The sequence below is a fragment of the Neofelis nebulosa genome, chromosome 1 (assembly GCF_028018385.1).
Source record: "Neofelis nebulosa isolate mNeoNeb1 chromosome 1, mNeoNeb1.pri, whole genome shotgun sequence".
Classification (NCBI taxonomy): domain Eukaryota; kingdom Metazoa; phylum Chordata; class Mammalia; order Carnivora; family Felidae; genus Neofelis; species Neofelis nebulosa.
This window is the reverse complement of record NC_080782.1, coordinates 116,321,325-116,345,800: the sequence shown is the minus strand read 5'-3', so window position 1 is coordinate 116,345,800 and position 24,476 is coordinate 116,321,325. Positions and strand designations below refer to the sequence as shown.

General features: G+C 37.2%; 1 protein-coding gene across 3 annotated transcripts in view; it reads right to left on the bottom strand.

The window, feature by feature from the left end:
- Positions 1 to 24,476, bottom strand: part of PLPP1 (phospholipid phosphatase 1) — a 90,082-nt gene that overhangs the window by 51,541 nt on the left and 14,065 nt on the right. For 2 of the 3 annotated variants that reach the window (XM_058732496.1, XM_058732507.1), the window contains exon 2: positions 8,775 to 8,929. The exons of the other annotated variant lie outside the window; for it this stretch is intronic. In XM_058732496.1, the coding sequence (XP_058588479.1) occupies positions 8,775 to 8,929 (155 nt within the window). The remainder of the gene's footprint in view (positions 1 to 8,774; positions 8,930 to 24,476) is intronic. 3 annotated transcript variants of the gene reach the window in all.

The window sequence follows — 24,476 nt, the reverse complement described above, 5'->3', positions numbered from 1 at the left end:
AACTGAAAGCTTGCACTGAATTTGTAAGTAACTGTCATGTTTTCTAAATTTAAGTCTTTGCCAGACTAAGTCATAAAGTAAAACATTTTATTTTATTTATTAAACTGTCAACCAATTTTGCACTCCTTTCCTGGGAACCAATAATCTGAAGTCAAAATACTCCTATGAGTTAACATAAATAAGATGAAGCGTAGCCCTGAAATTTTAGTTTCCTACCATATAATCCTACTCCTAGCAATGAATATATAAATATTCATTAACTACAAGGATAATCATTTTTAGCAATCATTACTAATATTTAGCCAAAGAACACTGACATTTCACTAGACTTGATGAACAAATTTTTTTCTTTAAACGTTTTTTTTTAATTAATACACTCTATCTTTTAGAGCAATTTTAGATTTAAAAAAAAAACTGAGCAGGAACATTCCCTCTCCACAACCACAACCGTTAATTTCCCTCCATTATCAATGTCTTTAACTGATGAACCAATATGGATATATTATGGATATATTATTATTAACCAAACTCTATAGTTCACATTAGGGTTTCTTTCTGTTGTACATTCTATGCGTTTTGATGAACACATAATGACAGGCATCCACCACAAAAACATCATGCAGAAGAGTTTCATTGTCCCCAAAACCTTCTGTACACCAATCCCTCATCCTTCCTCTGAAACCCCTTTCAACCAAAGATCATTTTGCTGTCTCCAGAGTTTTTTCAGCATGTCATATAGTTGGAATTATATAGTATGTAGTCTTTTCAGATTGGCTTCTTTCATTTCACATTATGCATTTAAGGTTCTTCCATGTCTTTTTATGGCTGGATAGCTCATTTCTTTTTAACATTGTATATATTCCATCATATGAACATACCACAGTTTATCCATTCACCTACTGAAGGACATCTCAGTGGCTTCTAAGTTTTGGCAATTATGAATAAAGATCCTGCTGTAAATACTGTATGATTTTCTGTGGACATAAAATGTTTAATTCATTTGGATAAATACCTAGAAGCACAACTGTTAGATCATATGATAAGATTATGGTTACTTTTCCAAGAAATTTACAAACTATCTTCCAAAGTGGCTAAAGCATTTTACAATCTCAACAGCAATGACTGAGAACTTCTGTTGCTCCACATCCTCACCAGCAGTTGCTGTTGTGTTTTGAATTTTAACCATTCTGATAGGTGTATAGTGGTATCTCATTGTTTTAAATTACAATTCCCTAACGAACTAAGATACTGGCCATTGTTTCATGTTTATTTGCCATCTATATAATATCTACTTCAGTGAAGTGACTGTTCAGATCTTTTCCCTACTTTTTGATTGGGCTATTTATTTACATATTGTTGAGTTTTAAGAGTTCTTTGTATATTTCAAATAAAGTCCTTCACCAGATATGTGTTTTGTAAATATTTTCCCTCAGTCTTGCTATACTATACACAGAGCAGAAATTTTTAATTTTAATGAAGCCAAACTTATCCATTATTTACTTCAAGGACCATGCTCTTGGTATTGTTACCTAAAAACTCACTGCCAAATCCAAGGTATAAATTTATTTTTAATTACAAAAAAATTTTCAAAGACACAGGGTCATAAGTTTAACCAATTTCTTAAAACCTAAAAAAAAGTATATAACATCCCCATCTATAGTTTTCAAAATACTATTTATGAAAGAAAAAAATAAATTAATGAAATACTAACACAAATGCTTACATTTTTTTTTAAGTAAACTCCATGCCACACATGGAGCTTGAACTCATCACCTCGTGCACACTCCACTGACTCAGCCAGTCAAGCACCCCAAATGCTTACACTTTTATCTTAAGTATGTCAGATGATACTTCCAAAATAAGTCATACTGACATACTCTGCCTTCAGACTCTTTAGTCCATAATGAAAAAAATACAAGTATTGCTGTGCAAATATTTTCATACATTCAGAGATGAAAAGTTTACAAAATAAAAATGGTCTGTTTTACAAAAAGGTTGAGAGTTAACATAAAGAAGATAAATTTGGGGCACTTGGGTGGCTCGGTCAGTTGAGCATCTGTCTCTTAATTACAGCTCAAGTCACGACCTCACAGTTTTGAGATCAAGCCCCGTGTTGGACTCTGCGCTGAAAGCACAGTCGCTGCTTGGGATTCTCTCTCCTTCTCTTCCTGCCCCTCTCCCTCTCTGCCTCTCTCTCTGCCCTTCCCCCACTTGTAATCACTCTCTCGCTCGCTCTCTCAAAATAAACTGTATAAAAAAATGTAAAAAAGATAAATTTGACCTTTTTATATATCTTAATATAACTGCATACTAATGTCATTATATCCATCAAAAATACATTTGTATTTGGCCATTTTGCCAACTCAGTGTTCACCAAATTAAATTATGTCCCTTTTGGGGAACTGGGTGGCTCAGTCGCTTAAGCGTCCAACTTTGGCTCAGGTCATGATTTCATGGTTAGTGGATTTGAGCCCTCCATCGGGTTCTGTGCTGACAGCTCTGAGCCTGGAGCTGCTTCAGATTCTGTATCTCCCTCTCTCTCTGACCCTACCCAGCTTGTGCTCTGTGTCCAGCTCTCTCAAAAACAAATAAACATTTAAATAAAAATTTATGTCCTTTCTGCTTGAAAAAGTGAGGGGTGATAAAGAGATCTAAGTGTGGTGAGGAAATAGAACTCTGAAAGCAATTTATATGGTAAGACGACTTAATTTCTATGGTAAGCAAAATCAACATTTTAATTTCAATATTCTTCTCACATATAATTCATTGATGAAATTCATGTAGTAGAAAGAGATTTTAGGGCTTCTCAAAAATCAGGTTTCTCGTCTTGAAATAACATTCAACCTATTTAAGTTAGAAAATAATGTCCACTAATTTAGTAGAGCTGTGCCCAGCATGTGAAGCAATAGTTCTTCATCCCTTAACTTTAGCAAAGGCATTCCATAACAATCCCTGAAACTATTTTTAAGATTTTATGACAAGATATTTTTTCCAATGAATCCCTTAAAAAGACATAGCATTTAGGAAAACAACAGTGAAATTCAGTAAGTTTGGCTACTATGAAACTAAGAGAACTTCAGTTTTCATAATCAGCAGTGTATACTCAATATTTATGTAACTTTTCTTACCTTTAAGTACATCCAATATAAATTAAGATTTATCAAAATATTTTCAAGTGTTCTGTTAAATGGATGTATAATCATTAATATACCAAATTTACACATTACCTCTTTCAAACATAGCATGAAAAGCTCCTGGTATACCCTGAACAAGAATCCTGTCAGGTCAGTTTTGCAGGAATCCCACTACCCTTGAAGTATTCTCTTAGTAATTTTCCATCTCCTGATATTCACACACTGTCTGCCTCTGTTGTATTCAGAGATGAACTCCATCTCTTGTTCCTATTGCAATAATCTTGAATAAAGTCTTCATCACCATTTTAATAAGCATCAGCATTATGTTTTCTTTAATAATAGAAATCCTGTAAGGGACAAAACATCAAATTCCTCAGTAAACGTTACTTGGGAGACTGAAAGAAAAGGAAAACCTAAAACTTCTTCTTAAGATTACTCTTTATCGGGCGAGCACCTGGGTGGCTTGGTCGGTTAAGCGTCTGACTTCGGCTTAGGTCATGATCTCACGGTCCGTGAGTTCGAGGCCCGCGTCGGGCTCTGTGCTGACAGCTCAGAGCCTGGAGCCTGCTTCGGATTCTGTGTCTCCCTTTCTCTGCCCCTCCCCTGTTCATGCTCTGTCTCTGTCTCAAAGATAAATAAATGTTAAAAAAAAAAAATTTAAAAAGATTACTCTTTATCAACATCTGAGTGCAGAATTGTGTTCAAGACACCAAGTCCATAGAGTTAAAGATAGAAAGATGTGTCTATAACACAGAATTTGGCCTTTGTCTCTGGCTCTTAAGAGGAGACTAAATTCCTGGGATTTCCTAAGTCACAGGAGTATCTTTGTTATTCATGAACCTGTTAGATCACACCTGAATTTATGCTGACAAGATGACTCACAGTAGGGTCCTGGTCACCAGAAAGATCAACCAAGTGATCAGAGGGATGGAGCTTAGAGCCCTAAGGAAGCCAAAGGGACTGAAGATTGAGGCTTAATCAGATGGCCGATGATTCAGTAAATCATACCTAATCAAATATGAATGAAATAAATGAAACCCCGAAACCCCAATAAAAACACCAGACAGTTGAAGCTTGATGAATCCATCAGAGTGCTAGAAGGGCGACAAGCCTTGATTCCACTGGGAGAGGGCAGAGAAGTTCTGCATTCAGGCTTCCCCTAACCCCATTTCTTGAGGGTTAAGGGAACTCAAGGGTTCCCTCAAGGGAACTTGAGGTCCTGGGAGCCTCCAAATTTGTAGTAGATTGATGAGAAGTATAGGTGGCCTGGAGACCCCCAAACCTGTGACTGCTCTCTCAAGTGAGGGCAGTCTTGTAGGGGTAGAAAGTCATGGAAATCCTCTAGATTTGTAGCCAGTTGGTTAGAAGTGTGGGTGACCTGCGGACCCTCAAACTTACATCTGACAACTAAAGTAAGGACAGTCTTTTTGGAGACTATGACCTTAAACTAGTGGAATCTAATGCCAATCCTGGGTGGTTACCGTCAGAATTGGATTATAGTATACCGCTACATGCAAGACAAAATTTCTGTCTTTAAGGAGATAGATATGGGTTTATCAGTAAATCAACTCAAGTCCACAGACAACCCAACAAGGACAAGGAATGGAATTTTTATTTTGATTTATTATGCATCTTCAAAATATCATTATTTAGGGGCATCTGAGTGGCTCAGTTGGTTAAGCGTCCAACTTCGGCTCAGGTCATGATCTCACAATTCATGAGTTTGAGCCCGCATCAGATTCTGGGCTGAGAGTTCAGAGCCTGGAGCCTACTTCAGATTCTATGTCTCCCTCTCTCTCTGTCCCTCCCCCACTCACACTCTCTCTCCCTCAAAAATAAACATTAAAAGGAATATTTTTATAAATATCATTATTTAAATCTTTTATTTTGGTACTTTCTTGGAGACAGACTAAACTAAACCCAACCACCTGAACAGTTAAGCTTCTGGAAAAACTATGTGAAAATGGGTATACAGTTCAGACAGTTAAGCTTCATGTTTATCAAAATGAAAATGGGAAACTTTCTAGTGGGTTTTAAAATTACTAAATTAAAAAAAAATTTCTAAATAGCCTTCCTTATTTGAAAAATTGTATGTGTTCATGGGAGGAAATAAAATAGGAAATATGAGAGATAAAATGAAATAATCTCATATACTAATAATCTCACTATTCAGAGAGAACCATTACCACTCTTCTGTTTCTCCTTCCCACTTAATATATTAAAGAGATCTTTCTAGTATAATAAATATCAAAAACTATAAAATATATGGATATTACAGTATTTCATCACTGGGGTAAATCATTAACAGTCTCCTAAAGCTGAACTAATTTATTTCCAATTTTCTACTACAAAAAAATAATGTTGTAATAAACATTCTTGTAACTAATTCTCTGCAAGAAACTGGTACTATTTCCTTAGGGTAAACTATTTGAAACATAATTTCTAGGTCTAATCATATATTCATCTAACATGAATTTATAATCCTACCCAATTTTGGATATGAGAATACTTGTTTTATACACTTGACAAGCTAGGGAAAGATTTTACCTTTGCCAATGTAACAGGCCAAACCATTTTATCAGTGTTGCTTTAAAATGAACTCCTTTGGGGCACCCAGGTGGCTCAGTCAGTTAAGCGTCTAACTCACGATTGTGGATCAGGTCACCATCTCACATTTTCATGAATTCGAGCCCCTCCTCGGGATCTGCATGCTGACTGCACAGAACCTGCTTGGGATTCTGTCTCCTTTTCTCATTGCCCCTCCCCTACTCACACTCTGTCTCTCTCAAAATAAATAAATGAAATTAAAATGAACTCCTTTGATTTTTTTTAAAAATCACATCTTTTTAAAAATATTTTTTGGCAATTTTTGTCTTCCACTGACAACTTTCTGTTCATGCCCTTTGCTCACTTTACTTTAGGGCATTCATCTGTTCCTCACTAATTTATAAGAAAATTTATATATAAACAGTCTAAGCCTTTTTCACATATATCCAAATATACCCATAGTTGGTCATGATGCAGTTGACATCACTGAATAATATACAGTGTCTCTTTAGGAGTTTTTATAAGCTGGCCACAGAAAATAGTCTATACCATTACTTTAGGCTAAACATTTTTACTACAAGGTTATACCATGGAGCAATCAAGACCTAAAAAAAAGTTTCAACCAGAAAAAAAAAAGACTTAAAAAAAAGCAACTACTCACACTCACTACTCAAGTCAATGTAAAATAACCCATTAAACACAGACAATAGTTTTCTATTCCCAAACTGTATACATTTTAAACTCTAGAAAAAGTATACTAATTCATTGTAACACAGGGATTTGGGATTTAACACTTACTTTATCATTACTATCATTACTCTGAAAGTCTGCATGAAAATTCAGGATTTTACCATTTTCTAGAAATGTAAAAATTTACGAAAGTAATGTATGAGGAATTACAGAGGGAGAAGATAAACCTACTTGAAGTCAAAAGGAGAGGAAAAAAAAAATGTCATATAAAAAGTGGATTCTTAAAACCCAAAAAGAAACCTTAAGACCAAAAACATAGAAATCTATAATTTTCTGAATGTTGCATCTTTTTTGATTAGCTGATAAAAAGTACAGAACGCATTTTTTAAAAAAGATTATAGACCTCAAATTGTAAAATAAAGTCACTGTTGAAAATCTTAGTACTCATCCAATTATAAAGTATGTATGCATATTAAGTTACATCAAACACAAACCACTTTACAGAAAATAAAATTGTCTTCTATACCAGGTCATTTCACTCAATAGCAATCTTATGCGAATTAGTATTGAAGAACCCAAGGATTCCTATCTAAGTCTTTTCCTGTTGTTTTTTAAAAATTTAGCTTTATTGCTATTAACTTAAAAGGTACTTGATATTTATTAATAACTCAAAAAATGTTATTAAACTAGTAAAAAAAAAAAACCAAGGAACAAAACAGAATTTCCAATGTGTTCATAATGACCTAAAAAAAATGTCCAACTAAAGGAAATAACATCAAAATATTAACTGTCTTCAGGTGGTAGAACTAAGGGTGATTTCTTTTTCCTTTATATAACAGATTTTCTTAAACTCAGAAATGAGTATCTATTATTTATATAACTAACCTTTGTAAAGAAACAGATAAAATGTACCAAGTCAAACAACTAAAAGTAACTTCCTGATAGTCAAACAATTATCTCCTCAAGGAAAGGGATAGTTTTTAAAAACTTTATCTGGTTATAGCTGCTCAAAATAACAGCTGCAATAAACACCTTGCACTTCATACAAAGTACAGTTACCGTAAGACAGTACAGTCTATTTTCATCTAAGTAGCAATACTATACGCTTTGCTGCACAATGTTTCAAAAGCTTGAAGCCTAAAATAAACCTTACCAATTATGATGGAAATTACTTTTTAGGGAAAAATTAATTATTTCCCTAAAGTAAATCCCAGATTTTTCTCCTCTTTTAATCCTATGAAAGTACTTACAATCAAATTAGAATGTGTAGACAATAAAAGGAAATATTTAATATATCTTGATACATTACAAAAACCCAGTACCCTTTACCTTCCACAATAAAGTGCTAAAGACCATCCAAAAACAAACAAAACAACACAAAAATCTGCTAGTGAAAAAGAAAAAAAAGAACTCAGGTATGAAATGGAAAACCAAAGAAGTAGTTAGGTTATTATTCTTAGCCATCAGGGCAAAATAGGGAAAGAAAGCTAGCCAGTCTTATGATGGAAACAAGCCTGCGAGGTCTGCTAAGACAAAATTTTTAAGTCAACCATCTGGGGAAGCCAACTGCCAAAAGACAACTGGTCAAAAGGAGAAATACACCAGGAACTGCTGCACTCCCAAGACCATCAATGAGGTAAATCTTTGCTCCTTCTCTTCTATTTCCAAGTCACATAAAGAGAAACAGCAAAGGGCAAGATTCAGGAATCACAGCCAAGGATAAAAAAAGTAATCATGAAAAAAATAAATAAATAAAAGACAGTAATCACAAAATCTCATTGGTCAATCCTAACCCTAATTTGTGAAACTTAACCTAGAAGGAAAGTTTCCAGTTATTTGAAAAAATGAAAACCAAAATTATCCTATAAACCGATAAACTATCTAGGTCAATACTATTTTTAAAATAGTAAGTTTTAATGTATTCCGAGGATTTTATTTTGCATATGTATTGATATTCTTTGTGCTGAAGTGTTTTCTCAATTTTAATAAATAAATCTATCTCCTTTTTATAGCTTCAATTTTCATTTAAAATAGGATAAAATAAGCATCATCTTAGTTATAGCTCTGCCATAAAACAGCTTACTGGGCTTAAGCAAGTTTCTGGGCCTAAGTTTCTTCACTGATGTACTGAAAGGGGTTGGTCCAAATGACTTAAATGAACCCTTCCACTGTAAAATAATCATTCTCTAATTCTTCAGGATGACATCAAGTTGTTTTGGGTAACATCCCCCTGTAACTGAAGTAACAATGTCTCTAGGTTAAAACAGTGGGTGTCCTCCTCAGTCATTCACCATATCAACACTGGTGAAGACAGTGCTACAGATTTGCTCCCACCCCAACTCCATCACCTCATCCAACCTCCGCACAACATACCCATCACTACCTACTTATTAATTTACTTACAGAGGAAATGGGTAAACCAAGCCCCACTATGTTGAGGACAGTGGATGTGACGGTACTGTCATGGTACGGATACTGGATGCTGTTGTCTTTACAGAAAAAGCCTCTCTGAAATGGATATATTTGGCCCAAATTTAGAACAGCCATAGGCATGGAAGCTGTTGGGGAAGGGAAAAAAAGACACACATGGTTAAATTCAGTTCACTTCATTAGGAAGTAAAGTCTACTGAATGGGATGCAAATCTTAACCATATTTGGTACTTTTTGAAAAGGATCAATATTCCAAAACACCCAAGAGTGAAGATTAAAGAAACCATGCAGCATTAGCTTGTCCATATCAGCCCCACCTTTATCAAGTATAAATTCTCTTACTTGCGTTGACCTCTGATTTTAAAAATATACAATAAAGAAATCCCCATGGAATTGGCCCATGGAAAAATGAAGTTGAAAAAACAAGAAGGATTTATATTTTACATTTTGCAATTAATTTATTTTTAATGGACTTGTTCAGTATCTTAAATATGTTTAAGAAAAAAAAGGGAAAACTTTGTGAATACATTAATTTTGAGCAATATCATAACAGCCAAAAATAGTCGAGGGGAAAGAAAGAAAATAGAAACCATAAGTACATCTGATAATAAAAACTGAAAGAAACTAGTCTTTCAGTCTTTATCCTCAAGATAAATTTTAAATGATTTTTATTAGCCCTGGCAAGGCTCCAAATCACTTTAGTAAGTTATACAGGAAAAATGAAATTTTCACCCAAATAAAATGAGAGACCAAAGAGAAGTTAAATAAGTTAGTAGCTTTGTAATAGGCTCAAGTTTACCATGTTTTTATGCTTTGTTTCATATAATTCAAACAGTCAAGCATTTACTCACTACTAGCTCAGTACTAGCCTAGGCCATACAGAGAGACACAAACTAGTATAAAACAGACCCTGGGTTCAAGAGCCTAAACTGTACGTGTAGACACAGAATATACACTAGAGGAAATGGTTTAAAAAGTAATACCAAGATAAACTTTTAGGGGGTGATGAAACTGTTCTGTATCTTAAATGTGATGGTTATCCATAACTCTAAGCATTTGCCAAAACTCACAGAATGTACGACAAAAAATGAATCTTACTGTTTGCAAATTTACAAAGAAATACCATAAAAAGAAAGTATGGCTAATTTCTTAAATGGTATAAAAGGTCCTATAGGAATTCAGAGGTCAACGTGAGCCAAAGTAATTAGAAAAGACGATTTTTTAAAAAAGCAACTGAATTGAACTTGTAACAGCAGGTAAACTATAGGCAATAGGGAGGGGCTCAAGAAGAGCATTTCGTGGTATAAGGAAGCATGCGTAGCAGGAGGTCGCACTAACAACAGCAGACAGGGAATGAGCAAGGGGTTTTTCAAGGTATATAACATTTTATAGCCAACATGTATTACATGCTCACACATGACAGGCACTATGCTATGCAGAGTAACTCCATCCTTACCTACAACCCTGTAGGTAATACCACTTCTCCCATTTTTCACACAAAGTTATTATGAGGCTTAGACAAATGCAGACCTTGCTGAAACTAATAAATAGTCGAACCAGGATTCCAACACAGGCTGATTCCAGAGTCAATGTATATATGGCCTCCCAAGGAGGCCAGTGATCTGGATAAATTAAGAGATTAGAACTGTGAAAAGAAGGCAAGACCGGGAGGCAGGAGACGTGTTGTCTGGAAAAGCTTGTTCAGTATAAAATACTTATTATGTTCATAAAAAAACTCAAAGTGAATGGAATAAAATGTTCTCTGCTACAGATTACTCTTAATTCTTCAATTATGGGTGTTTTTTGGGGGATAAACAGTGCTTGAGATTATTGTGTTTAATAGAAAGAATTAAGCATTTAAAATACTGGCCTAAAAAAGGACTTTTCCTATAGGAAGTAAAATATCACTGTGCTCTTTGTTCAGACAGGATCAGCAACAGGGTAAGATAAAGGATGTGAGAAATTCACTTTAAAAAAAAAAAAAAGTAGAAAGGTGACCATTTCATACAGCTTTGAAACAATCCAGGAACTAACTGATAAGTAGTGTGTTGACAGTGAAAATAGAGAAGGATGCATGAAAGAGTGTTCTGAATATAGAAATGACTCAACGTCACACCTAGTCACAATTACTGAGGCAGACTTGAAGATGAACTTCAGGGTTTGGAAATAAAATGGTGGCCCCACGGACAGAAATGTGAAGTTAGGAGTGGAAGGTGGTTTATGATGGAACAAAATTATTTTAGTATTATTGAGAATATTGCCTTTGGGGTAATCTGGTAACTTCTTAGCCTGGCCTCATCTTTCACTCTTCCCCATGTAGCCCTTAAGACTCCAATCACACTGAACCATTTGCTGTTACCTGAACATACTATGTTTTCAAAACCCTAGGTGCCTTCATATATGTTCATCCTTCTAATGGGGATACTTGCCCTCTCATTTCCCCTTCAGTCCAAGGCAGGCATGCCTTACTTATCTGTCCCATGGCACCTTATAGACTCATCTATCACACTGTATTACATATTGCTTCCGACATTCTGTCAGCAACTTCAAGGCAAAGACGCTATCATTCTCGTATTCTTTGCACCAGGCACACACACAGTTGGCTCTAAATGAAAAGACACTAAATGGCTAAATGAATAATGGATAACAATCAGAAGTAGGGAGAAATATGCAAGTTATTGGCATTAGAAGTGGTAACTTAAGCCAGGGGAATCAAACAGTTCAGAAACAGCCCAAATCAAAACTAACACAGATAAAACAATCAGCTAATGACTAATATCCATAGTGAAATCATGAACAGAGACTGTAGGAGAGAAAGGAAGAAAAGATGATTCCATGCTCTAGAGGGCAGGGGCTGTGTCTGTTTCATTCAGCAGCACACACTGGCCATTCTTGGCAAAGAATGAACAACAGAGAAATAGGGCAATGTTGTGATACAAAAGCCAACAGAGGTAAGAGTATCAAGCCTGTATCTAGAAAGGTAAAATGTCAAATACTGAGACATTAAGGAGAGTGAGAACTGAGTAGTCTATGAGGTCTGAGTAAAAAGGGTATCTCAGGTAACCATCCTTTTATGATAATATTATACCACCTGCAATAACACTCCAATATCTTTATGAAGAATCTTCAATAATGAGCTTCAATACTGGACTGTTACTGTCTAAGCATGAATCTCTTTCTTCAGGTTAAATATATCACAATTATTATCTCTACTGCTCATATATTTTATATATACACATGTGTAGAAGCACATCCCTATGAAGTGAATTCAGTGCCCCAAAGAATTCTTATGTTGGAGCTCTAACCCCCAATTTTATCATACTTGGAGGTAGGTCTTTTAGGAGGTAATTAGGGTTGAATGAGGTCATAAATCCAATGACTTAATCCAATAGGACTGGTCTTATAAGAAGAGGAAAAGATGGGGGGTGTCTGGGTGGCTCAGTTGGTTAATCGTCTGACTCCTGATTTTGGCTCAGGTCATGATCTCATGGTTCATGGGTTAGAGCCCCATATCGGGCTCTGTGCTGACAGTGCAGAGCCTGCTTGGGATTCTCTCTCCCTCCTCTACTCATGCTCTCTTTCAAGATCTCAAAATAAATAAAACTTTAAAAAAAACATTTTAGTTAAAAGAAGAGGAAAAAAGAGAGATCTCTCTCTCAGTGTGCATGCCTGAGGAAAGGCCATGAGAGGACACAACAAAAAGGTGTCCATCTATAAGCCAGGAAGAGAGTACTCACCTGAACCCAACCATGATGGCATCCTGATCTTACAATTCCAGACTCCAGAAATATGAGAAAATAAATTTGTTGTTTAAGCCACCATATCTTCGGCATTTTGTTACAGCTGACCAAGCAGACTAAGGCAGGCACACGCAGGCACACACACACGTACGCACACACACACACACACACCATAGCATATCTATCCCCCTAAAGAGACACCTCTATCTAAAAAGCAGTGGAATATTCTCTGCCATAGAGATAATTTTCAATAATATTTTAGGATAGTAATGGAGAATACTGTGTTCAAGTTAGTGTTATAGGAAGATGTCTCTCTAAATAAACCCTCTCCTGTGTCTCCTCTTCTCTCTGACCCTCCCCACTCATGCTCTTTCTCTCTCTTAAAAATAAAATAAACATTAAAAAAAAGAGAGAGGGTGCATGGGTGGCTCAGTTGGTTAAGCATCTGACTTCAGCTCAGGTCATGATCTTGCAACTTGTGAGTTTGAGCCTGGAGCCTACATTGGATTGTATGCCTCCCTCTCTCTGTCCCTCCCCGACTCACACTCGGTCTCTGTCTCTGTCTCTGTCTCTCTCAAAAATAAATAAACATTAAAAAAAGTGATGAAACAAGCATTCAATACAATAAAGTATTTTCAGTAACTTATTTTTTAAAAGCTCAATAAAGTGAAAAGAATATAGATCAAACATGAATGAAATGGAAAACGAAGGAAAAGTCAGATCAACTAACTACATCAGTTTTTGCAGGTTAATTAGTCTTGTTAAAGGCTTAAGAAAAAAAGAAAAACACAAATACATCAAATTATTAAACTGTTAACAAGGTACCACCTCTATCTCTGGGCTAAATCTTATCAGAAACTCAGAGATACTAAGTAACTCAAGAGTACACAGCTTGTGGGTATGCACTAGGGCAAATAACCACTATTACACAGGTGGTAAGCAGGGGAGCCGGCATTTCAACAAAAAGTTCCTCTTCTTTTCACCACATCATACCACCTTTTTTTTTTTTTAATTTTTTAATTTTTTTTAGGAAAGGAGTCTAACCACCAGGGTCCCATTTCCCTGCTCTACAAACGAGAAAGAAGAAAAACATTTTCTTTTAGGTCCCATTCAGTCAAGTTCATGATTCTTAGAAACTAAGTTGGTCTACATACAGGCAATTGATTTCTTTCAGTAGGACTGGGTATGAAGGTGGAATTGCTCTGTGTGACCTAGGATACATCTTAATCTACTACACGTGGGCTGACTGAGCCATCCTAAAGTCTAAGTCTACTTTGCTGTAAACTACAGAAATGTGAAACTTCAGCAAAACTTACAAGAAAAATAAACAGTGAGGGAACTGCTTCTAGGGGTTCATGGTTTACCAAAAGGTAGTGGGTAAAACCCTTATGTAAAAAATATTTTCCCTTTCAAAAAGAAAAAAAAATCCAGCATATGTAAATTTAACTATGTTTGTGTATTTTTCTACATATAGTATACTTGAGTGTAACAAGTAAGTCTACAGTTACTTTTGTGAAATGTGCCTCTACAAACCCTTTCATTTTCTCCTTTTAGCAGTCCTAGGTTAAAAGTAAATAAAAACTTTTTGGCTCTTTACTATTTTGTTACTTGCGCAGTTTATAGAAAGTTGTATTCATTCCAAACTTAAGGAATGTTCTTTATTTGGTGTCCAATTAAATTTGAACAAAATACATGGGGAGGAGAGAGGGATACAGTATTTTTCTTGCTTTCTTTGCAAACAGGTGTTGCATGTTCTTTCCAGAATCACATGAAAAATCCTCCTGCTAATTGACACATTATATGTTACATCTGAACAGAAGTTTTCTACCCCTCCTTTAAAAAGATCATTAGATGTCCATAAGTAAAGGGTCACTGGGTGGCCCAGTTGGTTAGGTGTCCAACTCTTGATTTCAGCTCAGGTCATGATCCTACAGTTCATGGGATCAAGCCCAGCATCAGGCTCCATGATGACAGCACAGAGACTGCTTGAGATCCTCTCTCAACCTCTCTCTGCCCCTCCCCTGCTCACTCACTCTCAAAATAAACAAATGTTTAAAACAAAAATGTCCAAAAGTAAAGAGAATCATTCAAAATTTCTCTAACAAGTGAAACTAGTAACTTTGCAGGTATGATGGTTTCTTCTACAGATTCAATGCACCCCTTCCTAATTATTACTCCTCATCATTTGACAAATGTTTCATGTCTAACACACAGCTAGACTCATATAGCTGACACTCAAGAGAGAATGAAGACAAAAGAATATCTGGGGGTGCCTGGGTGGCTCAATTAGTTGAGCATCCAACTTCAGCTCAGGTCATGATCTCACAGATCATGAGTTCAAGCTTTGCATTGGGCTCGCTACTGTCAATGCAGAGCCCACTTTAGATCCTCTGTTCCCCATCCCTCTCTGCCCCTCCCCCACTTACACACGTGCTCTCTCTTGATCTCTCTCTAAAAAATAAATATTAAAAAAAGAAAAAAGATGAATATATGAAATTATCAATTATAAAGGGGAGAGGTGAAGCCACGAGATTTTATTAAGATCACTCAGTGAAAGAGACAATAGTCATAATCTTGGAAAGAAAACACAAAGTCAACAAAGCCAACTAACATGGAAGGAACTACCAGGAAAACAGGATACAATATGAAAGAAAAGATAATGCCAGGAAAAATGAAGGGGCACTTTAAAAAAATACCAGTAACAGTAGCTACTTTTTAATTAACTCTTACCCTATATCCTGACAGTATGGTACGTGTTGCAGTTTTCTAATCTCAATTAACTTGAAAAGGTAAGTACTATTATATCGATTTGAAGATAAAGAAACCTGCCCAAGGCCACAAAGGTTGCAAAATTAGGATTTGAACCCAGGTCAATGAGGCCATGCACCCACTGAGTTCACCTGGTCTTAACAAATGCCACTTATAAAGAAGTTGAGCAGAAAAGGAACAGACAAGAGGTCACTGACAGAAGAATTGCCGCACTTGGACTGGGAACAGAAAGACTGACAAGATTTAAGAAGTGAAGAGCGAGTGGGTAGAGGTGACCTTTATATGTCCTCTGGACAAAAAGGAAGGAAAGGGTAACTTGGTCCATACCTTGAAGAACAAATAAGGCAGAAGAAGGCTAACAATTTCTTTTTGTCTGTAGCACAAAAGGTAGGATAGTGAACTGAGGTGATAGAATGGGTTCGGGTGGGTGGGGGGGGGCAGGGTGGGATGCAGAGGGGACTTGACAATATGGATGAATGGAAAAAACTAGATCCATGGTAGATGGGAGGAAATGAAAGCAGAGGTAGACAACAAAGACCATCCAAAACAGGGTCAATTAGAGGGTTTTTTTACAAAAAATTTTAAAAGCTTCCTATTTCATTTGTATTGCTATGCAAAGTAGTCACAAAGCAAGTCCCCTTTGGAGAAGCCACACCTAATTATTAGTTATTGGCTTCACTCTTTCCCTGCAGCCATAATCCCCCTGGCCCTTTGGCCCTGATGGAAAAGTGTAGCAAAGGGGAATAAAGAAGACTAAAACACTGTACACACCTCTATGTATTTGGCACCATACTGAACATCTAACATTAATTTTCACTTCATCCTAACAATTCTAGAACACAAGCTTCATTAGGTATGGACATTTTTGTTCACTGATATATCCTAAGCACTTAAGTCAGTGCTTACAACAGGGCAGGCCCTCAACAAATATTGGATGAATGCAGAGTCACCTTGTAAAACAGGTATTATCATCCCCATTTTAAGGATGAGAGGATGAGTCAGAAAGGATAAGTAACTTAATTAAAGTCATAGATATAATAAGGGTGAAATTAAAAGTATTTAACAACTAGTGCTGCACCAGCACTGGCCATTCAGGACAGACACCAGCTGGTGCTAAAGCTGGGTTCTGCTTCAATCTTTCAGTTGTGGGATCTTAAAGAGGTCCATAGAAGGGACTAGGACAATGAAGAGACCAGGACAATGAAGGGTTGTGGGCTAGAAAAGGTAAGACTCAGATATACACTACTGGCTATCAGCTGTGATAGTAACTGGTACATCCAGGTTTCAAACATGTATTTATTTAACCCCAAAACCCTCTAAATAAAGTGTGTACCATTTGCTAAAATGTAGTACCATTTGCTAAAAAATGACAGAGCAGAGGACAAATGGAGGTTTTAATAGAACAGAAAAACATTTTGGGGCATCTGGGTGGCTCCATCAGTTAAGCGCCAACTTCGACCCAAGTCATGATCTCGCGGTTTGCATGTCGAGGTCTGTGAGGACAGCTCAGAGCCTGGAGCCTGCTTCGGATTCTGTGTCTCCCTCTCTCGCTGCCCCTTCCCCACTCATGCTCTATCTCTCTGTGTCACTCAAAAATAAATAAACATTAAAAAAAAAAAATAGAAAAACATTCAAAGCAATTGTAATGGAATAAAGAGACTAATGGCATAACAAATGCAATGGGAAATGGAATTAGAAATGCATTTAAGATTGATCACTAAAAAAAAAAAAAAAGGATTCATCACTGAGTTCAATCTGTTGCCAGGCAATCTAAAAAAAAATAGGATGATCCAACGAAAATAGAGGGAACTGAAAAATAACAGAAATATGAATGAGCAAAACAAAACTGCAGTATAAGGATGTTTTGTTCCAGGTCAGTAATTTAGATACGTCTCAATAAGAAATGAAAAATCATTAAAAAATTTTAAAAATTTTTAAAAAATAATAAATAAAAATAAATGAAAAGTCAGCATTGGCTCTTGATCAAGAAACGCCTGGGTGAAAGCTGTACTGCAGGAAGATGAGTTTATGCAAAGTAGAGGTGGAAAAGGGGAAGAGCCCTGAGTCAGGCAGGAGGGATCAGTGATAGAACTGTATGTTTGGGTATGATTCACAGAGATGGCACGTGAAGTATCCAGGGCCACGAGTTCAAAGAACAGTGCACCCTCGGATTTTAGAGACACCTGCACTCTGGTCACCAGCTTAAACTGACCACATCTCTGTGGCTGACGGTTTTACTATAAAAAGTACTCAGTTATCTTGCTGGGTTTTGTTTTGTACTTAAGTTGGGACAAAGGGGAGAAAAAGCAGTTTGGATCTAAGTGACATTTACAAAAGAATTTTACTTTCTGTGCTTTTTTGTCACTAACGACCTATAATATACTCAACCCTGGAGTCTCTTCATTCATTAAGATACTTAAAATAAATGTGTGTATAAATTTAAACAGCTTTTAAAAAAAAAATACCCAGAACTATAAGGACAGGTTATTTTAATATGGACTCAGATTTCTGCACACACACAAAAAAAAATGTTGGCCTATTTATTTATACACGAACAAAAATAAAAAGCAAGAAGTTGGTCACCTGTTGTTCCCTTCCCAAAAGGCACACAGTGCCAACTGGCCAGGACCATTAATTCCTTCCACCCTCTCATGGTAACAGCTGTTCCCTTTCTTTTTCAAGCTGGCAAAGGTCACGGTCAGTAGCACTCTTTCCATGCAGATTTCTATGTTCAAAAGGCAAGGAGATGGTGGACATAATAGGGTGTGGGGAGAGACAGCTAATTTTTTTCTATGTTACTTTCTCCTGGGCATTTATCAGAAATCTGTTTTGGGCTTCTTTGATATTTGAAGCTGTAACTATAATCGTTTCTCAGCTGAAAAAAAATTAGGTTTACATGAAACTGGAATTGGGGATGATATAAGCATTTTGAGAGTTCAAGGCCAAAAACTGTAGCAAAACTGTACAGTAACATTTACATCATTAATGGCTCCCTAATTAGAAATGCATTATGCTATAAGAAGCCAGACTCAAAAGGATACATACTGCATGATTTCATTTATATGACATTATAGGATGGAGAACCAATCAGTGGTTGCCAGAGGTGTAGGAGGTGGGAGGAGTTCACTACAAAAGAGCAGCAAGAAGAAATTTAGGGTAATAAATCAGTTCTGTATCTTGTGTGGTGGTTACATAACTCTGACGTCTAAATTGTCTCAATTCAAAGAACTGTATCCTTAAAGAGTGAATTTTGCTATATATAAATTTTGTTTAAGTCTAAATGTTGACTTAAGCCTCATACCCTGTTTCTCTATTCCCCTCACCTGTTCCAAACCTCTTGCCACACTGTACATGATGACCCCACCCCTTCCACCTAGCTAACATCTACTCGCCACTCTAGCTTCTATATAACTACTCATGAAATCTTTGGTGTGGCAAGGTGAGGTCCTGCATAGAACTGGGACTTTTCCACCGAGCTGGGTTTACTTTTGGCATTCTCCCAGTTATTAAATTTAAATGAACATGGGCAAATTACTTACCTATCTGAGCTCAATTTTCTCACATGGTGAATGCAAATAAATACTATTTATATACCTCCCAGAACAGCTGTGAACTAAGAGCCTAGTAATGTGCCTAACATAGCACCTGGCACATTAAGACAAATGCTTATTCCCTGATCTTTCTCCTCTGCCTACTGCCTCTAATGAAAAAGTAATTTTTAACTTGGAAAATGTATCAACACATATACAAGAGGACTTCATGAAGTAACTACCTGTATTTTATTTTTATTTTTTTGTTTATTTATTTTGAGAGAGAGAGCCCAAGCACACGTGTGCAAGTGCAGGAGGAACAGAGGGAGAGGGAGAGAAACAGAATCCCAAGCAGGCTCTGCACTGTCCACACAGAGCCCAATGTGGGGTTTGAACCCATGAACCATGAGATCATGGGCTAAGCCAAAGCTGGACACTTAACCAACTGAGCCACCCAGTTCCCCTAACTACATGTGTTTTAGTTATCTTTCTTCAAAGGCTTGTCAATAGCCAACAAATTTCACAAAACAGTGTAAGATAGTAAATCAAGGGAAAGATACCTCTTTGAAGAGGTTCCTCTTTGAAGAGTTTATTTAGTCTTTAAAGAAATTATGACCTATAGGGTTCTATCTGGTTTTTATTTAAGCTTTTAAAACAACGCCTCTGTTGTTCAGATGGGAACACATGGTTAATTTACTTCTCTCTCTGAATTTACAATGAGACTTCCAGTCTCAGCAATCCCATCTACAAACTTCGCTTAACCAACAAAGTCTCTTGTATTAGTAGCTGGTCAACTTCTCCCACTCAGTGATAAGGTCTATATTCCAAACAATAACAAGTGTGTGTTCATTATTATAGTGATTCTTGAATAAAGCTGGCAAAGTGATATGCTTTTAAAATTTCTAGGACAGTCATCTTCTAGAAAGGTAATGCATAAATGCCACTTAAGAGGTTATGTATGGTGGTGATTGGGGGCAGATTTAAAAACCTTTCAGGAGACTGCTTTAGCAACTTAAATTGATTTCACCATTTTGGTACAAAATTAGTTATCTCGATGCTCAAAAGATGAGTAAGAAATAATTTAAGAATCAAAACTATAAATCAAAAATTTTAAATAAACCAAATAAAATCCAGACCTGAGACCTCACCTGCTTTTAACAGTTCACATGTCCCCCTTTAAAAAATGTATCATGTAATGTAAATCTTAGAAGTATTTATGTGGATCCATCATGTCTAGTCTGAAATTACGGCAAATGGCGAGGATCCAAAAACTAAAAATAGTCATACTAAGATGTGTCTCTGAAGAAAAATATAAGAACTCTTACTTTGGCAGGAAGTCACCAAAGTGGCATATCTAAATTAGTAAGCTTTGTTTAAGACACACACACACACACTTTTTTTTAAATGCACACAAGTCAAAAAAAACTGGTAAAATTCTTTTTTTAATGGTTATGATTACTGCAGTAGCAAATCATATATCCATTTTCCCAAAAATGTATGTTTGTGCCACTCAAGTTATTTTATACAGAAGATAAACCGAAGGAGGTACTCCCACCAAGTATTACTTCAAGAGTAAGAGCAAACATTCAATGCTGAAACTACACAATAAACAGCAGCTAGCTGGGAAGCAAGAAAAAGGACACGCAGACATTAGTTTGTTGAGTGCCTAATAAGTACTCGGTGCTTGGGGCACTGGTTTCGGCTTGGGTCATGATCTCATGTTTTCATGCATGGATTCAAGCTCCGCATTGGGCTCTGTGCTGACAGTGCAGAGCATGCTTGGAATTCTCTCTCTCCCTCTCTCTCTGCACCTCCCCCACTCACGTGGTCTCTTTCTCTCGCAAAAATAGAGACACCTGGGTGGCTCAGTTGGTTAAGCGTCCAACTTCAGCTGACATCATGAACTCATGGTTCAAGAGTTCAAGCTACACATCAGGCTCTGTGCTGCCAGCTACAAGGATACCAAGTAATCCATTCTTCTCAACAAAGAGGGTTCTTTAAGAAGTCCAACTATTCTTACACAGTACCATATATCTAAAAATGGTATTCCTAGGGGCTCCAGGCTGGCTCAGTCAGTAGAGCATGTGACTCTTGATCTCAGGCTCTTGGGTTCAAGCCCCGCATTAGGTGTAAAACCCACCTACCCCCCACCCTCCCCCTCACCACACACACTTGGGAATTCAGTTGTTTTTTTAAAAAGGTATTCCTGTATCTGGCAAGATCATTCTTCCCCATCCAGCATGTCATAGGTAACCACAAGAACCTATTATCCCAGCCTATTAGTGTTTCAGCTGATACCCCTAACTGATCTCCTCCCACTCTCCGAAATGATTCCTAGGGCCAGTGCTTGGAATCTTCTCTACTATACTCTACTATACTCTCCTTTCTCAGTCCAACATTTTTTTTTTTTTTTTTTTTAATTTTTTTTTTCAACGTTTTTTATTTTTTTTATTTTTGGGACAGAGAGAGACAGAGCTGAACGGGGGAGGGGCAGAGAGAGAGGGAGACACAGAATCGGAAACAGGCTCCAGGCTCCGAGCCATCGGCCCAGAGCCCGACGCGGGGCTCGAACTCACGGACCGCGAGATCGTGACCTGGCTGAAGTCGGACGCTTAACCGACTGCGCCACCCAGGCGCCCCTCTCAGTCCAACATTTTAAAGTAATTACCAATACCCACAATTTCCATTTCTTTACCAAATACCCACTTCCACCACTCAAATATGGAAACTGCTTTCTTTACATAAGAAAAGGCTATCAATGACATTTGTGTAACTAAACCCACTGTACACTTTACAGACTTTATCTTACTTGACATTTCAGGAGAATGTAGACATTGTTACCACTCTCTCCTTGGAGGACTCTCTTCACTGGACTTTCTGGAAACATTCTCCGAGTTATTAGGGTTTCCTCTCAGTCTTGTGTTCTTCCTTCCTTCCCAACAATCTGAAATGCTGGTGTTTCTTAAAGCTCTGTCTGAAACCTTCTCTCCTCACTTTATAACTCCTGCTTGAGATTTCAATTTTTATGACTTTGATTACCATGAAAATGTCAGTGACTCCCCATACTCAGACTACTCCTCAGACTACTCCATTTGTGCAAACAAGGACTTGACTTCCTCTTCAAAATCTCAAAAGCATCTTAAACATAAGGTGCTCAAAACCAAAATCATTCTCTCTTCTCTACCCCTCTTCCTATATCAGGTCACGTTCTCTCCTAATGCCCCCAACTCATTATCTGGCAGCAATTAACATCCATCCATTAAACAAGACAGAACTTTCAGAACTATCCTTGTTACCTCCCTCTCTCTGATTCCCCACATTCTATGTTTCACCAAAACCTGTCCATTTTGCCTCCCAAATATTTCTTAAATCCATCCACCTTTCTCCATCTGCACCACTCCCTCATTAGTCTTACTACCATTATCTCACTTGGACTATTTCTTTCTTTTTTTTTTTTTTTTTTTTTAACATTTTTTAATTTTATTTTGAGAGAGAGACAGAGTGTGAGTGGGGAAGGGGCAGAGAGAGAGGGAGACACAGAATCCAAAGCAGGCTTCACGCTCCAAGCCGTCGGCACAGAGCCCAACACGTGGCTTGAACTCACAGACTGTGAGATCATGACCTGAGCCAAAGCCAGACACCCAACCAAATGAACCACCCAGGTGCTCCTCACTTGGACTATTTCAACAGCTTCCTAACCCATCTCCCTAAATCCATTCTTTTCCAGCCCTAATCTATTATTCTACCCTATATCCAAAGTCATCATTTTATTTTTTTTTAAAAAAATTTTTTTTTCAACGTTTTTTATTTATTTTTGGGACAGAGAGAGACATAGCATGAACGGGGGAGGGGCAGAGAGAGAGGGAGACACAGAATCGGAAACAGGCTCCAGGCTCTGAGCCATCAGCCCAGAGCCTGACGCGGGGCTCGAACTCACGGACCGCGAGATCGTGACCTGGCTGAAGTCGGATGCTTAACCGACTGCGCCACCCAGGCGCCCCAAAAGTCATCATTTTAAAAAGCTACCCCATGCTTCTATTCAAAACTTTTTTTTTTTAATTTTTTTTTTTAACGTTTATTTATTTTTGAGACAGAGAGAGACAGAGCATGAACTGGGGAGGAGCAGAGAGAGGGAGACACAGAATCGGAAGCAGGCTCCAGGCTCTGAGCTATCAGCACAGAGCCCGACGTGGGGCTCGAACCCACGGACCGTGAGATCATGACCTGAGCCGAAGTCAGACGCCCAACCGACCAAGCCACCCAGGCGCCCCTATTCAAAACTTTTTATAAACCTTCACAGTACCCATCTCTCTCCTTTATAGCACTTATTAGTTTATTTTTATATTTATTTGTCTGATTATACACATCTCCTCTAAGAGTGTGGCACACAATATGTGAGGGACAAATACTTGTGGAATAGATGACTCCTATGTAATAGAGAATAAATAAGCCTAAGAGAATATACAGATAAAGACACAGCCCTTTTCAGATAAAGAAACTGAAGCTGTGAACATGGGTGATTTACCCTAATTGTAGGTGAAAGAAGTGGAATTCAAACTCAAACCTGTATGTTTCCAGTGTCCACACACCTAACTTAAAATGCATCCCATAAATCAAAAAAAAAATCTCTAAAAACGTTTATATGTTACTAAAAACAAATGGAAATCATTTCCTATATTGGTAAAATACATTTTTTTTAAATAAAGTTCTATTGAAACTACAAGGTAAGACACACTGAAATATGTCTATGGCTAGCACCTGTATGAATTGTAAGATTTCATTATTTGTTCTTTCTGATAGTTCAAAATTTCAAACTCCTCTACTTTTACTAAGACTTTAACTTAAAAAATACTCGACCAACTTATAAAGTCTCCCTATCCCAGTATATCATTCGTAATCATGAAAAGTCCAAGGATGTGAAATATGGTAACTATCACAGCATTTTTCCAGGATTCTGATTTTTTCCCTTAGTAAATCCTAAACATAGGTTGAATTAACTGACCAACTTAAAGCCAGCTCTTTACTTCATTAATTTTATATTAATTTTATCTATTTTATGTGATCCTTATATTTTCCAAATGAAAAATCAGAATCTCCACCGCAGTCTTTTTTTTTTTTTTTAATGTTTTTTTTTTGTTTTTTTTTTTTTTAATTTTTATTTTTGGGACAGAGAGAGACAGAGCATGAACGGGGGAGGGGCAGAGAGGGAGGGAGACACAGAATCGGAAGCAGGCTCCAGGCTCCGAGCCGTCAGCCCAGAGCCTGACGCAGGGCTCGAACTCACGGACCGTGAGATCGTGACCTGGCTGAAGTCAGACGCTTAACCGACTGCGCCACCCAGGCGCCCCTCCACCGCAGTCTTTTTACTGGGCAGCAAGCAATCTCAGACCTTGTGAAGCACACATCCTCATGATTATTTTCTCAACCTTCTTCCTATTGAAGAAGCTTCATCCTCTCCTGAACTCCCATTTGAAGGCAAAAACAGACCATCCAGCAATATTTACCTCCTTTCTTTTCTTTTTCCTCATTCTTTTTGCCTCCCTTTTTATTAGAATAAATTTATTTAGCGAAAGCCCACATCAGGGCCGTATCAAGAGGCTCTCTTGAGTTTAAAATTTCAGTAATGGCTATTGAAT